A 17,500-nucleotide genomic window follows, 5' to 3' on the forward strand; every position below is an offset into this window, starting at 1 on the left:
CCCCCCGTCCTCCTCTTTCTCCTCCTGTCCTCCTCTTTCTCCCCCCCCGTCCTCCTCTTTCTCCCCCATCCTCCTCTTTCTCCTCCTGGCCTCCTCTTTCTCCCCCTGTCCTCCTTTTTCTCCTCCTGTCCTCCTCTTTCTCCCCCTGTCCTCCTCTTTCTCCCCCCGTCCTCCTCTTTCTCCTCCTGTCCTCTTTCTCCTCCTGTCCTCCTCTTTCTCCTCCTGTCCTCCTCTTTCTCCTCCTGTCCTCCTCTTTCTCCTCCTGTCCTCCTCTTTCTCCCCCTGTACTCCCAGTATTTATGTATTTCTGTCCTATTCTGTATGATGTCCATGTTCTGTATGATGTCACGATTCATGTTCTGTGTTGGACCCCAGGAAGAATAGCTGCTGCTTTTGCGAACAGCTAATTTGAATCCTCATAAAATTCCCGAAGTACATTCATTTCACTAACTGTTCACAGCCAGGTCCCCAGGATGTCAGGAGATGCCTTCAAAACTGGCCAATAGGCTCAAAGGTGAGTTATTTTACCATCAAGTAGGCACCTTTGAGCCTATTGGCTTGCTAGGGTGTTGTGGGCGGGGATGGAGGATGGGCGTAAACCAATAAGTTCCGTCTCTCAGGGTTACGTGTTCAAACCCCAGTGAAAGGAACTCATTCTATTTCAACCCAAACCTTAAACCCCCAGGTGTCACTGGGAAGCATGCGGCTGTGCTTCCCTTTGTAGTCTGTAATAGTTTGCAGGCCACATCTGACGAGTGTCGGAGCCGGTGTCCAACTTTGTCCTGTATTGGCTCTTTTCCTGTTTGATGGTTTCCTGTTTGAGCTTCCAGGGTAAAGTCCTGCACCTTGAAAAGCAGCAGCTCTACCCTTTAACTCAGTGTGAATGTTGCCTGTAATCCATGGCTTCTGGTTGGGGTATGCACGTACTGTCATTGTGGTTGACAAAGTCCTTGATACACTTATTGATAAAGGCAGTGACTGATGTGGTGTACAGTCCTGTAGTTTAGCATCTGCTTCATATGACAGCATTTTTATTGACTGAGTCACTGGTGCTTCCTGCTTTAATTTTTGCTTGTAAGCAGGAATCAGGAGGATATAATTATTTCAGATTTTCCGAATGGAGGGCGAGGGAGAGCTTTGTATGTGTCTCTGTGTGGAGTAAAGGTGGTCTAGACTTTGTTTCCCCTCTGGTTGCACATTGAACATGCTGATAGAAATGAGGTAAAACTGATTTAAGTTTCCCTGCATTAAAGTCCGGACATTGGGATTCTTATTTCTTTATACAGCTGACTGAGTGGGGTCTTAGAGCCAGCATCTGTCTGTGGTGGTAAATAAACAGCCACATAAAATATAGATGAAAACTCTCTTGACAAATAGTGTGGTCTATAGCTTATCATGAGATACTCTACTTCAGTCAAACAAAATATAGAGACATCCTAGGATTTCATGCACCAGCTGTTGTTTACAAATATGCACAGACCCCCCCCCCCTCCCCCCATGCAGTTCTATCCTGCCGGTAGAACGTATATCCCGCCAGCTGAATATCCATGTCGTCACGATTCGGTGAAACAAAGGATATTACCGTTTTTTGATGTCCCGTTGGTAGGATATTCGTGATCATACCTCGTCTCATTTATTGTCCAATGATTGCACGTTGGCGAGTAGTATTGACGGTAAAGGCAGCTTTCCCACTCGTCTTCTGTTTATCACTACGAGGCACCCGGCTCTGTGTTCTCTGTACCTGCGTCTCTTTCTCTTGCCAATAACTGGAATTCGGCTTTGTCGGGTGTCTGAAGTACATCCTGTGCATCCTGCTTGTTGAAGAAAAAATATTTGTCTAATCCGAGGTGACTGATCGCTGTCCTGATATCTACAAGCTCTCTGTCTAATCCGAGGTGAGTGATCGCTGTCCTGATATCTACAAGCTCTCTGTCTAATCCGAGGTGAGTGATAGCTGTCCTGATATCCAGAAGCTCTTTGTCTAATCCGAGGTGAGTGATCGCTGTCCTGATATCCAGAAGCTCTGTGTCTAATCCGAGGTGAGTGATCGCTGTCCTGATATCCAGAAGCTCTGTGTCTAATCCGAGGTGAGTGATCGCTGTCCTGATATCCAGAAGCTCTGTGTCTAATCCGAGGTGAGTGATCGCTGTCCTGATATCCAGAAGCTCTGTGTCTAATCCGAGGTGAGTGATCTCTGTCCTGATATCCAGAAGCTGTGTCTAATCCGAGGTGAGTGATCGCTGTCCTGATATCCAGAAGCTCTGTGTCTAATCCGAGGTGAGTGATCGCTGTCCTGATATCCAGAAGCTCTGTGTCTAATCCGAGGTGAGTGATCGCTGTCCTGATATCCAGAAGCTCTCTGTCTAATCCGAGGTGAGTGATCGCTGTCCTGATATCCAGAAGCTCTGTGTCTAATCCGAGGTGAGTGATCTCTGTCCTGATATCCAGAAGCTCTGTGTCTAATCCGAGGTGAGTGATCTCTGTCCTGATATCTAGAAACTCTGTGTCTAATCCGAGGTGAGTTATCTCTGTCCTGATATCCAGAAGCTCTGTGTCTAATCCGAGGTGAGTGATCTCTGTCCTGATATCCAGAAGCTCTGTGTCTAATCCGAGGTGAGTGATCGCTCTTTTCTGCCGTAAGATACGGTGACAGAAACATTACGTACAAAATAAGTTACAAATGTCGTGTCTTTGGCAAGATTAAAAGAGTTGATAACTAGAGTTAGCGTTGATAACTAGAGTTAGCATTGATAACTAGAGCTACCATCAATAACTAGAGTTAGCGTTGATAAGTAGAGTTAGCATTGATAACTAGAGCTACCATCAATAACTAGAGTTAGCGTTGATAACTAGAGTTAGCATTGATAACTAGAGCTACCATCAATAACTAGAGTTAGCGTTGATAACTAGAGTTAGCATTGATAACTAGAGCTAGCATCAATAACTAGAGTTAGCGTTGATAACTAGAGCTAGCGTTGATAACTAGACTTAGCATTGATAACTAGAGTTAGCATTGATAACTAGAGTTAGCGTTGATAACTAGAGCTAGCGTTGATAACTAGAGTTAGCATTGATAACTAGAGTTAGCGTTGATAACTATAGTTTAGCATTGATAACTAGAGTTAGCGTTGATAACTAGAGCTAGTGTTGATAACTAGAGTTAGCGTTGATAACTAGAGCGAGCATCAATAACTAGAGCAAGCATCAATAACTAGAGTGATCTCTGTTGGAATCGTCGTGATCTCTGATGGAATCGTCGTGATCTCTGTTGGAATCGTCAGTCCTTCTGTAGGAATCGTCAGTCGTTCTGTAGGAATCGTCAGTCGTTCTGTAGGAATCGTCAGTCGTTCTGTTGGAGAGTCAGTTCTTCTATTGGAGAGTCAGTTCTTCTGTTGGAGAGTCAGTCCTTCTGTAGGAATCGTCAGTCGTTCTGTTGGAGAGTCAGTTCTTCTATTGGAGAGTCAGTTCTTCTATTGGAGAGTCAGTTCTTCTATTGGAGAGTCAGTTCTTCTGTTGGAGAGTCAGTTCTTCTATTGGAGAGTCAGTTCTTCTGTTGGAGAGTCAGTTCTTCTGTTGGAGAGTCAGTTCTTCTGTTGGAGAGTCAGTTATTCTGTTGGATAGTCAGTTCTTCTGTTGGAAAGTCAGTTATTCTATTGGAGAGTCAGTTCTTCTATTGGAGAGTCAGTTCTTCTGTTGGAGAGTCAGTTCTTCTGTTGGAGAGTCAGTTCATCACCGTCTCTCTCTCTGCTTCCCTGGAGATCAAGTCTTTTGTGGTTAGAATGGATAATTTAGAGTACCATTCAGAAATGTTCTCATAGAATAGATGTTTTGGCGGTTGTCACATCCCAGGTTCACATCATTTCTAGCTGCAGACTAGTATCTAAGATTCATATCTAAGATTTGCTCTTATTCTGTCGGGATCGATAATCTCAGAGTTGAACAATTTCCAGCCGTGTAGCCACTGCTCCCCGTGGTATGGTTAGGAATTCAACAACCATTACAACGTTAGCTTAAACTGAGGTTTCTGCGCTCTAAACTCAACCTGTGCCCCCTCTCGGTGTCCATCGAGGTACACGTGCTCTAAACTCAACCTGTGCCCCCTCTCGGTGTCCATCGAGATACGCCTGCTCTAAACTCAAGCTGTTCCCCCTCTCGGTGTCCATCGAGATACGAGTGCTCTAAACTCAACCTGTGCCCCCTCTCGGTGTCCATCGAGATGCGCCTGCTCTAAACTCAACCTGTGCCCCCTCTCGGTGTCCATCGAGATACGCGTGCTCTAAACTCAACCTATGCCCCCTCTCGGTGTCCATCGAGGTACGCATGCTTTAAACTCAACCTGTGCCCCCTCTCGGTGTCCATCAAGATACGCGTGGTCTAAACTCAACCTGTGCCCCCTCTCGGTGTCCATCGAGATAGAAGTGCTCTAAACTCAACCTGTGCCCCCTCTCGGTGTCCATCGAGATACGCGTGCTCTAAACTCAACCTGTGCCCCCTCTCGGTGTCCATCGAGATACGCGTGCTCTAAACTCAACCTGTGCCCCCTCTCGGTGTCCATCGAGATACGCGTGCTCTAAACTCAACCTGTGCCCCCTCTCGGTGTCCATCGAGATACGCGTGCTCTAAACTCAACCTGTGCCCCCTCTCGGTGTCCATCGAGGTACGCGTGCTCTAAACTCAACCTGTGCCCCCTCTCGGTGTCCATCGAGATACGCGTGGTCTGAAGAAGATTTCCTCAGGAAATTCCACACATCAACATCTACGAGACAACGTTGAACATCTGCACAAAAAAAACAAATGAAGGGAGACATAGATATGATTTTTAAAAACAACTGTTGATTCAATATGAAAAGAAAATGGGTGGATGAGAATAATCATAAACCCAAATGGAGAACATTTAGTTTGATTCAGGGTGAATTGGTGTGTGAGAGATATATTATGTGTGACCTACTTAAAAACAAGAGATCGCTACATGCACTGGTAAGATCAGGGATATTGTCTCTGCGTATTGAAACAGGTCAGATCAGGGATATTGTCTCTGAGTATTGAAACAGGTCAGATCAGGGATATTGTCTCTGCGTATTGAAACAGGTCAGATCAGGGATATTGTCTCTGCGTATTGAAACAGGTCAGATCAGGGATATTGTCTCTGCGTATTGAAACAGGTCAGATCAGGGATATTGTCTCTGAGTATTGAAACAGGTCAGATCAGGGATATTGTCTCTGCGTATTGAAACAGGTCAGATCAGGGATATTGTCTCTGAGTATTGAAACAGGTCAGATCAGGGATATTGTCTCTGAGTATTGAAACAGGTCAGATCAGGGATATTGTCTCTGAGTATTGAAACAGGTCAGATCAGGGATATTGCCTCTGTGTATTGAAACAGGTCAGATCAGGGATATTGTCTCTGTGTATTGAAACAGGTCAGATCAGGGATATTGTCTCTGTGTATTAGAACAGGTCAGATCAGGGATATTGTCTCTGTGTATTAGAACAGGTCAGATCAGGGATATTGTCTCTGCGTATTGAAACAGGTCAGATCAGCGTATTGAAACAGGTCAGTATCGTGGTGAAATGGTAGAGGAAACACTGTAATTATTGTGTCATAATCCTTCCTGTCATAATGGGTTTATAAGCTGTTTATAGACTGTTAATAACTAGTATCTTACTGTTCATTACCTCTCCAGGTCCCCTCTCTGATGATGGACAGTCAGTTCTCAGAGTTTACTCCAGACATAACTCCAGTCATCTTGGCAGCTCACACCAACAACTATGAGATCATTAAACTACTGGTGCAGAGGAAAGTGGCCATCCCCAGGCCTCATCAGATACGATGTGACTGTGTGCAGTGTGTTTCTAGTTCTGAGGTGAGCTTCTCTCCTGATCTGTTGTCCTTTCTGTATCCGAAATGCATCCAGCAAAACACATGATGAAAGTCGAGTTTCAATTGAAGTTTCAGAGTATTATTAACATGTACATGTACCTATAACTAACAAACAAACAAACAAACAAACAAACAAACAAACAAACAAACAAACAAACAAACAAACAAACAAACAAACAAACAAACAAACAAACAAACAAACAAACAAACAAACAAACAAACAAACATAGCAGAACCATCATCCTCTCCTCTCCTCTCCTCTCTGTCTCCTCCCTGTAGGTGGACAGCCTACGTCACTCCAGGTCTCGTCTGAACATCTATAAGGCCTCTCCCTCTCTCATCCTCTCCTCTCTGTCTCCTCCCTATAGGTGGACAGCCTACGTCACTCCAGGTCTCGTCTCTCGTCTGAACATCTATAAGGCCTCTCCCTCTCTCATCCTCTCCTCTCCTCTCTGTCTCCTCCCTGTAGGTGGACAGCCTACGTCACTCCAGGTCTCGTCTGAACATCTATAAGGCCTCTCCCTCTCTCATCCTCTCCTCTCCTCTCTGTCTCCTCCCTATAGGTGGACAGCCTTCGTCACTCCAGGTCTCGTCTGAACATCTATAAGGCCTCTCCCTCTCTCATCCTCTCCTCTCCCTCTCTGTCTCCTCCAGTCTGAACATCTATAAGGCGCTGGCCTCTCCCTCGCTCATCTCTCTCTCCAGTGAAGACCCCATCCTCACGGCCTTCAGACTGGGCTGGGAACTCAAAGAGCTCAGCAAGGTCTGTTGCCCCAGCAGTTTAAAACAGGGTTATAGAGCCTTCATAAGTGGTTATGACCACTGTGTTACTTCATAATATTCATTTAAAACCTTCATAAAGGCATTATAAGATCTTAATAGAGTGTTTAACCTGTTTAAACTGTCCCAGCAGCGTGGTGTTCATAACATGTTTATAAACAGCTATAAAGGTTAATAACCTGTCTATTCCTCTTCCTAGATGGAGAATGAGTTTCACCAGGAGTATGAGGAGCTGTCTCAGCAGTGTGGTGTTTATAATATGTTTATAAAGGGTTATAAAGGCTTTAAAACAGCTAATAACCTGTCTATTCCTCTTCCTAGGTGGAGAATGAGTTTCGCCAGGAGTATGAGGATCTGTCTCAGCAGTGTGGTGTTTATAATATGTTTATAAAGGGTTATGAAGGCTTTATAACAGCTAATAACCTGTCTATTCCTCTTCCTAGGTGGAGAATGAGTTTCGCCAGGAGTATGAGGAGCTGTCTCAGCAGTGTGGTGTTTATAATATGTTTATAAAGGGTTATAAAGGCTTTATAACAGTTAATAACCTGTCTATTCCTCTTCCTAGGTGGAGAATGAGTTTCGTCAGGAGTATGAGGAGCTGTCTCAGCAGTGTAAGCTGTTTGCTAAAGACCTGTTGGACCAGGCTAGGAGCAGCAGAGAGCTGGAGACTATACTGAACCACAGAGATGACAGTGAAGAACTGGACTCCAGAGAGACCAGCCACGACCTGGCCAAACTCAAACTGGCCATCAAGTACCAACACAAAGAGGTAGGAGACACTAACTACTGTATGTTTAACCCTGGTTTAGTGGCAGGAGACACTAACTACTGTATGTTTAACCCTGGTTTAGTGGTAGGAGACACTATGTTTAACCCTGGTTTAGTGGTAGGAGACACTATGTTTAATCCTGGTTTAGTGGTAGAAGACACTAACTACTGTATGTTTAACCCTGGTTTAGTGGTAGGAGACACTATGTTTAGCCCTGGTTTAGTGGTAGGAGACACTATGTTTAACCCTGGTTTAGTGGTAGGAGACACTAACTACTGTATGTTTAACCCTGGTTTAGAGGTAGGAGACACTATGTTTAACCCTGGTTTAGTGGTAGGAGACACTAACTACTGTATGTTTAACCCTGGTTTAGAGGTAGGAGACACTATGTTTAACCCTGGTTTAGTGGTAGGAGACACTAACTACTGTATGTTTAACCCTGGTTTAGTGGTAGGAGACACTAACTACTGTATGTTTAACCCTGGTTTAGTGGTAGGAGACACTATGTTTAACCCTGGTTTAGTGGTAGGAGACACTATGTTCAACCCTGGTTTAGTGGTAGGAGACACTATGTTCAACCCTGGCTTAGTGGTAGGAGACACTATGTTTAACCCTGGTTTAGTGGTAGGAGACACTATGTTTAACCCTGGTTTAGTGGTAGGAGACACTATGTTCAACCCTGGCTTAGTGGTAGGAGACACTATGTTCAACTCTGGCTTAGTGGTAGGAGACACTATGTTTAACCCTGGCTTAGTGGTAGGAGACACTATGTTTAACCCTGGTTTAGTGGTAGGAGACACTATGTTTAACCCTGGTTTAGTGGTAGGAGACACTATGTTTAACCCTGGCTTAGTGGTAGGAGACACTATGTTCAACCCTGGCTTAGTGGTAGGAGACACTATGTTCAACCCTGGTTTAGTGGTAGGAGACACTATGTTCAACCCTGGTTTAGTGGTAGGAGACACTATGTTCAACCCTGGTTTAGTGGTAGGAGACACTATGTTTAACCCTGGTTTAGTGGTAGGAGACACTATGTTCAACCCTGGCTTAGTGGTAGGAGACACTATGTTTAACCCTGGTTTAGTGGTAGGAGACACTATGTTTAACCCTGGTTTAGTGGTAGGAGACACTATGTTTAACCCTGGTTTAGTGGTAGGAGACACTAACTACTGTATGTTCAACCCTGGCTTAGTGGTAGGAGACACTATGTTTAACCCTGGTTTAGTGGTAGGAGACACTATGTTTAACCCTGGTTTAGTGGTAGGAGACACTATGTTTAACCCTGGTTTAGTGGTAGGAGACACTAACTACTGTATGTTCAACCCTGGTTTAGTGGTAGGAGACACTATGTTTAACCCTGGTTTAGTGGTAGGAGACACTATGTTCAACCCTGGCTTAGTGGTAGGAGACACTATGTTCAACCCTGGCTTAGTGGTACTGTCTCCATGCTGGAGAAAGTTTTGAGTGAGGAATCATAATCTGGGAAAACAGAATGCCACACATGCAGGGTACTCAATTAAAGCTACACCCGTTGTGAATCCAGCCAACATGTCAGATTTTAAACATGCTTTTCGGCGAAAGCATGAGAAGCTATTATCTGATAGCATGCACCCTCCTGAACCACCTGAACCAGTTGTAAACAAAAGAACTAGCGTAGCAGGCGCTACACAAAACCGCCATGGTGGCGGTTCTGGCTCGGGACGTGGACCCCACTCCATAAATGTCCTATTTCCTCCCCTTCGCGTCCTAGGATAATCCACCTTCTCCGCCGACCATGGCCTAATAGTCCTCACCCAGATCCCCACATAACTGAGGAGCAGAGGGGCAGCTCGGGACAGAGGGGCATCTCAGGACAGAAGGGCATCTCAGGACAGAGGGGCATCTCAGGACAGAGTGGCATCTCAGGACAGAGGGGCATCTCAGGACAGAGGGGCATCTCAGGACAGAGGGGCATCTCAGGACAGAGGGGCATCTCGGGACAGAGGGGCATCTCGGGACAGAGGGGCAGCTCGGGACAGAGGGGCAGCCCGGGACAGAGGGGCAGCCCGGGACAGAGGGGCAGCCCGGGACAGAGGGGCAGCTCGGGACAGAGGGGCAGCCCGGGACTGAGGGGCAGCTCGGGACCGAAACAGTCCGGGACTGAGGGGAAGCCCGGTACTGAGGGGAAGCCCGGTACTGAGGGAAAGCCCGGTACTGAGAGGAAGCCCAGTCCTGAGAGGAAGCCCAGTACTGAGAGGAAGCCCAGTACTGAGAGGAAGCCCAGTACTGAGAGGAAGCCCAGTACTGAGAGGAAGCTCAGGCAGGTAGTAGGCTCCGGTAAATCCTGGCTGGCTGGTGGAACTGGATGATTCAGGTTGTCTGGCCGATCTAGAAGATCTTGGCAGACTGGCACTTCTGGCGGATCTTGGCAGACTGGCACTTCTGGCGGATCCTGGCAGACTGGCGACGCTGGGCAGACTGGCGGCGCTGGGCAGACTGACGGCGCTGGTGGCGCTGGACAGACCGGCGACTCCGGCAGCGCAGGAGAGGAGAAAGGCTCTGGCTGCGCTAAACAGGCGGGAGACTCCGGCAGCGCAGGAGAGGAGAAAAGCGCTGGCTGCGCTGAACAGACGAGGCGCACTGGAGGCCTGGTGCGTTGTGCTGGAACTGGTGGTACTGGATCTAGGACACGCATAGGAAGCCTGGTGCGGGGAGCTGCTACCGGAGGACTGGTGTGTAGAGGTGGCTCTGGATAGACCGGACCGTGCAGGCGCACTGGAGCTCTTGAGCACCGAGCCTGCCCAAGCTTACCTGGCTCGATGCCCACTCTAGCCCGGCCAATATGAAGGGCTGGTATGTGCCGCACCTGGCTCTGCACCCGCACTGGAAACACCGTGCGCTCCATAGCATAACACGGTGCCTGCCCGGTCTCTCTAGCCCAACGGTGAGCACAGGGAGTTTGCGCAGGTCTCCTACCTGGCATAACTATTCTCCCTTCTAGCCCCCCCCAATAATTTTTTGGGACTGCTTTTCCGGCTTCCAACCGCGTCGCCGTGCTGCCTCCTCATACCTGCGCCTCTCCGCTTTAGCCCCTTTTATTTCTTCCTTGGGACGGCGATATTCTCCAGGCTGAGCCCAAAGTCCTTTACCGTCTAATTCCTCCTCCCATGTCCAATTCTCCAAGTGGTGCAGCCTCTCCCACTGCAACTGCTCTTCACGATTAACAGGGAGAGTAGGCTCAGGTCTGACTCCTGACTCAGCCACTCTCTCTCTGCGCTCTCCCCCAATAAATATTTGGGGGTTACTTTCGTTTTGCGCTCTGCGTTGCCGTGTTTTCCTTTTAGACTCCATTTGTCTATAGCCCTCTTCGCATTGCTGCAGGGAATCCCAGGCGGGCTCCTGCACTCGCTCTGGGTCGGCCGCCCACCTGTCGATTTCTTCCCACGTCGTATACTCCATGCTTCTGCTGTCCATAACGTCCTCCTTTAGCTCCTGCCAGTTTACACACTGCTCGGTCTGTGAGTGGTGGGTGTTTCTGTAACGGCGTTCATCTGTTGAATGAAGAAAGTCGGACCGAAATGCAGCGTGTACATGAAATAACTGAAATACAAAAACAACAGAACGGAACGTGAAACTAATTACAGCCTATCTGGTGACTACAACACAGAGACAGAAACAAACACCCACAAAATACAAAGCGAACTCAGGCTACCTAAATACGGTTCCCAATCAGAGACAACGATAAGCACCTGACTCTAATTGAGAATCGCCTCAGGCAGCCAAGCCTAACTAGACACACCCCTAATCATACACAATCCCAATGCTAATAAAACCCCAATACGAAACACAACATATAAACCCATGTCACACCCTGGCCTACCCACACATATAACAAAAACACAAAATACAATGACCAAGGCGTGACAGATCTAGAATGTTATGAACTATCAGAACTAGATTGTTTAGAACTATCAGAACTAGAATGTTATGAACTATCAGAACTAGATTGTTTAGAACTATCAGATCTAGAATGTTATGAACTATCAGAACTAGAATGTTATGAACTATCAGAACTAGAATGTTATGAACTATCAGATCTAGAATGTTATGAACTATCAGAACTAGAATGTTATGAACTATCAGAACTAGACACTTCAGGTATTTTTAAACGTTAATAATAGATCGAACTTAAGTTCTGTGTTCTGTGTTCAATACAGGAAGACAACAAACTCAAGCATGCTTTCTAGTCTTGCGAAACTATCAAACAGTACATAACGTGGAGGCTTAGGACTTTACTTTGGTAATGTACTCATAAAGCCATTTGTATTGAATTGAGAGAGAGAGACAGAGACACACACAGAGACAAAGAGACACACAGAGACACACAGAGAGAGAGAGAGAGAGAGAGAGAGAGAGAGAGAGAGAGAGAGAGAGAGAGAGAGAGAGAGAGAGAGAGAGAGAGAGAGAGAGAGAGAGAGAGAGACACACACACAGAGACACACAAAGAGAGAGACAGAGAGAGAGAGAGAGAGAGAGAGAGAGAGAGAGAGAGAGAGAGAGAGAGAGAGAGAGAGAGAGAGAGAGAGAGAGAGAGAGAGAGACAGAGACAGAGACAGAGAAAGAGAGAGAGAGAAAGAGACAGAGACAGAGAAAGAGAGAGAGAGAGAGAGAGACAGAGAGACAGAGAGACACACACACAGAGACACACAAAGAGAGAGAGAGAGAGAGAGACAGAGAAAGAGAGAGAGAGAGACAGAGAGACAGAGAGAGAGAGAAGGAATGAAGGGACTGTCTGCAATGTTCTGAGGTGAGAACACTGAGATGGAAAGAATTTGACAGGTGGAGGAATTATTAAAGGACGGAGAAAGAGAGGGATTAAAGGATTAGGAGTTGATGGATGTTAGATGGAGGGGTTGAGTGGAGAGCATCCTTTAGGTAACATCCGTTTGCTCCTGAGAAGATCATGTCTCTCTCTCTCTCTCTCTCTCTCTCTCTCTCTCTCTCTCTCTCTCTCTCTCTCTCTCTCTCTCTCGGCATGGGAAACATGTGTTAATATTGCCAAAGCAAGTGAGGTAGATAATATACAAAAGTGAAATAAACAATAAAAATTAACATTAAACATTACACATACAGAAGTTTCAAAACAATAAAGACATTACAAATGTCATATTACGTATATATACAGTGTTGCAACGATGTACAAATGGTTAAGGGTACACAAGGGAAAATAAATAAGCATAAATATGTGTTGTATTTACAATGGGGTTTGTTCTTCACTGGTTGCCCTTTTCTCGTGGCAACAGGTCACAAATCTTGCTGCTGTGAAGTCATACTGTGTTATTTCACCCAGCAGATATGGGAGTTTATCAAAATTGGGTTTGTTTTCGAATTCTTTGTGGATCTGTGTAATCTGAGGGAAATATAGCCTGTCTTCTCTTGAGAGCCATGTCTGCCTACGATGGCCTTTCTCAATAGCAAGGCTATGCTCACTGAGTCTGTACATAGTCAAAGCTTTCCTTAAGTTTGGGTCAGTCACAGTGGTCAGGTATTCTGCCACTGTGTCCTCTCTCTTTGCCTCTTTGCCTTTTTTTGTTTGATTGTCAATTAGGGTGTGCAGGGTGAATACATGGTCTGTTGTACGGTAATTTGGTAAAAAGCCAATTTGACATTTGCTCAGTACATTGTTTTCACTGAGGACATGTACCAGTCTTCTGTTAATCACAATGCAGAGGATTTTCCCAAGGTTGCTGTTGATGCATATCCCATGGTAGTTATTGGGGTCAAATTTGTCTACACTTTTGTGGATTGGGGTGATCAGACCTTGGTTCCAAATATTGGGGAAGATGCCAGAGCTAAGAATGATGTTAAAGAGTTTTAGTATAGCCAATTGGAATTTGTTGTCTGTATATTTGATCATTTCATTGAGGATACCATCGACACCACAGGCCTTTTTGGGTTGGAGGGTTTTTTATTTTGTCCTGTAGCTCATTCAATGTAATTGGAGAATCCAGTGGGTTCTGGTCGTCTTTAATAGTTGATTCTAAGATCTGTATTTGATCATGTATATGTTTTTGCTCTTTATTCTTTGTTATAGAACCAAAAAGATTGGAGAAGTGGTTTACCCATACATCTCCATTTTGGATAGATAATTCTTTGTGTTGTTGTTTGTTTAGTGTTTTCCAATTTTCCCAGAAGTGGTTAGAGTCTATAGATTCTTCAATTACATTAAGCTGATTTCTGATGTGCTGTTCCTTCTTGTTCCGTAGTGTATTTCTGTATTGTCTTAGTGATTCACCATAGTGAAGGCGTAGACTCAGGTTTTCCGGGTCTCTATGTTTTTGGTTGGATAGGTTTCTCCATTTCTTTCTTAGGTTTTTGCATTCTTCATCAAACCATTTGTCATTGTTGTTCATTCTCTTCGGTTTTCTATTTGAGATTTTTAGATTTGATAGGGAAGCTGAGAGGTCAAATATACTATTTAGGTTTTCTACTGCCAAGTTTACACCTTCACTATTACAGTGGAACGTTTTACCCAGGAAATTGTCTAGAAGGGATATAATTTGTTGTTGCCTAATAGTTTTTTGGTAGGTTTACAAACTGCATTCCTTCCATCTATAGCATTTATTAATGTTACTCAGTTCCTTCGGCTTTGATGCCTCATGATTGAGTATTGTTCTGTTGAAGTAGACTGTGATTTTGCTGTGGTCTGATAGGGATGTCAGTGGGCTGACTGTGAACACTCTGAGGTCAGTGGGCTGACTGTGAACACTCTGAGGTCAGTGGGCTGACTGTGAACACTCTGAGGTCAGTGGGCTGACTGTGAACACTCTGAGGTCAGTGGGCTGACTGTGAACACTGAGAGACTCTGGGTTGAGGTCAGTGGGCTGACTGTGAACGCTCTGAGAGACTCTGGGTTGAGGTCAGTGGGCTGACTGTGAACGCTCTGAGGTCAGTGGGCTGACTATGAACGCTCTGAGAGACTCTGGGTTGAGGTCAGTGGGCTGACTGTGAACGCTCTGAGAGACTATGGGTTGAGGTCAGTGGGCTGACTGTGAACGCTCTGAGAGACTCTGGGTTGAGGTCAGTGGGCTGACTGTGAACGCTCTGAGAGACTCTGGGTTGAGGTCAGTGGGCTGACTGTGAACGCTCTGAGAGACTCTGGGTTGAGGTCAGTGGACTGACTGTGAACGCTCTGAGAGACTCTGGGTTGAGGTCAGTGGGCTGACTGTGAACACTCTGAGAGACTCTGGGTTGAGGTCAGTGGGCTGACTGTGAACGCTCTGAGAGACTCTGGGTTGAGGTCAGTGGGCTGACTGTGAACACTCTGAGAGACTCTGGGTTGAGGTCAGTGGGCTGACTGTGAACGCTCTGAGAGACTCTGGGTTGAGGTCAGTGGGCTGACTGTGAACGCTCTGAGAGACTCTGGGTTGAGGTCAGTGGGCTGACTGTGAACACTCTGAGAGACTCTGGGTTGAGGTCAGTGGGCTGACTGTGAACACTCTGAGAGACTCTGGGCTGAGGTCAGTGGGCTGACTCTGAGACTCTGGGTTGAGGTCAGTGGGCTGACTGTGAACACTCTGAGAGACTCTGAGAGACTCTGGGTTGAGGTCAGTGGGCTGACTGTGAACACTCTGAGAGACTCTGGGTTGAGGTCAGTGGGCTGACTGTGAACGCTCTGAGAGACTCTGGGTTGAGGTCAGTGGGCTGACTGTGAACGCTCTGAGAGACTCTGGGTTGAGGTCAGTGGGCTGACTGTGAACGCTCTGAGAGACTCTGGGTTGAGGTCAGTGGGCTGACTGTGAACGCTCTGAGAGACTCTGGGTTGAGGTCAGTGGGCTGACTGTGAACGCTCTGAGAGACTCTGGGTTGAGGTCAGTGGGCTGACTGTGAACGCTCTGAGAGACTCTGGGTTGAGGTCAGTGGGCTGACTGTGAACGCTCTGAGAGACTCTGGGTTGAGGTCAGTGGGCTGACTGTGAACGCTCTGAGAGACTCTGGGTTGAGGTCAGTGGGCTGACTGTGAACGCTCTGAGAGACTCTGGGTTGAGGTCAGTGGGCTGACTGTGAACGCTCTGAGAGACTCTGGGTTGAGGTCAGTGGGCTGACTGTGAACGCTCTGAGAGACTCTGGGTTGAGGTCAGTGGGCTGACTGTGAACGCTCTGAGAGACTCTGGGTTGAGGTCAGTGGGCTGACTGTGAACACTCTGAGAGACTCTGGGTTGAGGTCAGTGGGCTGACTGTGAACGCTCTGAGAGACTCTGGGTTGAGGTCAGTGGGCTGACTGTGAACACTCTGAGAGACTCTGGGTTGAGGTCAGTGGGCTGACTGTGAACACTCTGAGAGACTCTGGGTTGAGGTCAGTGGGCTGACTGTGAACACTCTGAGAGACTCTGGGTTGAGGTCAGTGGGCTGACTGTGAACACTCTGAGAGACTCTGGGTTGAGGTCAGTGGGCTGACTGTGAACACTCTGAGAGACTCTGGGCTGACTGTGAATGCTCTGAGAGACTTGACTGGAGACACTCTGAGGTCAGTGGGCTGACTGTGAACACTCTGAGAGACTCTGGGTTGAGGTCAGTGGGCTGACTGTACACTCCAGGAGAGAGCTATAGGTGTACCTACCATAGAGGTACCATTGACTATGTACATACCCAGGATGTAACTGTGAACCATAGCCCCTCTGACCATTGACTATGTACATACCCAGGATGTAACAGAGCTTGAGGTGTACCTACCATAGGCTACCCAGGATGTAACAGAGCTATAGGTGACTGTAGAACCTACCATAGGAGTCCCCTCGAAGCCTACCATGACTATGTACATACCCAGGATGTAACAGAGCTATAGGTGTACCTACCATGGGTCCCCTGCCTACTGACTATGTAACCCACTCTGAGGTCCTACCATAGTGGGACTATGTACATACCCAGGATGTAACAGAGCTATAGGTGTACCTACCATAGGAGTCCCCTGAGGCCTACCATTGACTATGTACATACCCAGGATGTAACAGAGCTATAGGTGTACCTACCATAGGAGTCCCCTCGAAGCCTACCATTGACTATGTACATACCCAGGATGTAACAGAGCTATAGGTGTACCTACCATAGGAGTCCCCTCAAAGCCTACCATTGACTATGTACATACCCAGGATGTAACAGAGCTATAGGTGTACCTACCATAGGAGTCCCCTCGAAGCCTACCATTGACTATATACATACCCAGCGTGTGACAGAGCTGCAGGAGTTGTGACCCGTTTTTGTTGGTTATGTTGTCATAGTTGTGCCTAGGGGGGCATATGGGGGAGGGGATGCTGTCACCTCCAGGTAGGTGTTTGTCCCCCTGTGTGCTGAGGGTGTCAGGTTCTTGTCCAGTTCTGGAATTTAGGTCACCACAGACTAGTACATGTCCCTGGGCCTAGAAATGATTGATTTCCCCTCCAGGATGGAGAAGCTGTCTTCATTAAAGTATGGAAAAGGTGGGCACTGCTTCCTTGTAGAGGTGGACCTGGTCATAGAGGCTGTTCATGTCCAGTGTGGACTGGTGGGCCAGGAAAACATTTGGTTTTGAGGCACAGTCATGGGAAATATTTGCGTTTCCCTGCTGTATGGTAGCAGGGTGGAGATAACCACTTGTGCGTTGGGGAAAGTAGAAGAAGGTTTTTCAATCACTCCCTTCAGTGCTGTGGCCACCCTTTCCTGCTGTGCTCTCAGGTCATTTGTGCCTGTGTGTATTAGGTGAACCTAGTTAGTCCTCAGACAGAAGGTCTAGGGTGTGCTGGGTGTTTGGACACCAGAGTTTAGACATGAATCAAATCAAATCAAATGTATTCATATAGTCCTTCGTACATCAGCTGATATCTCAAAGTGCTGTACAGAAACCCGGCCTAAAATCCCAAACAGCAAGTAATGCAGGTGTAGAAGCACGGTGGCTAGGAAAAACTCCCTAGAAAGGCCAAAGCCTAGGAAGAAACCTAGAGAGGAACCAGGCTATGTGGGGTGGCCAGTCCTCTTCTGGCTGTGCCGGGTGGAGATTATAACAGAACATGGCCAAGATGTTCAAATGTTCACAAATGACCAGCATGGTCCAATAA

General features: G+C 46.8%; 1 protein-coding gene across 1 annotated transcript in view; it reads left to right on the top strand.

Annotated features, from left to right (window-relative positions):
* The window catches only part of LOC124008850 (short transient receptor potential channel 5-like), a 98,867-nt gene that overhangs the window by 9,230 nt on the left and 72,137 nt on the right, over positions 1–17,500 (top strand). Inside the window, exons 3-6 of the mRNA XM_046320431.1 lie at positions 5,686–5,865; positions 6,162–6,206; positions 6,553–6,645; positions 7,228–7,431. Of these exons, the coding sequence (XP_046176387.1) occupies positions 5,686–5,865; positions 6,162–6,206; positions 6,553–6,645; positions 7,228–7,431 (522 nt within the window). The remainder of the gene's footprint in view (positions 1–5,685; positions 5,866–6,161; positions 6,207–6,552; positions 6,646–7,227; positions 7,432–17,500) is intronic.

Source organism: Oncorhynchus gorbuscha, linkage group LG21, assembly GCF_021184085.1.
Source record: "Oncorhynchus gorbuscha isolate QuinsamMale2020 ecotype Even-year linkage group LG21, OgorEven_v1.0, whole genome shotgun sequence".
NCBI lineage: Eukaryota > Metazoa > Chordata > Actinopteri > Salmoniformes > Salmonidae > Oncorhynchus > Oncorhynchus gorbuscha.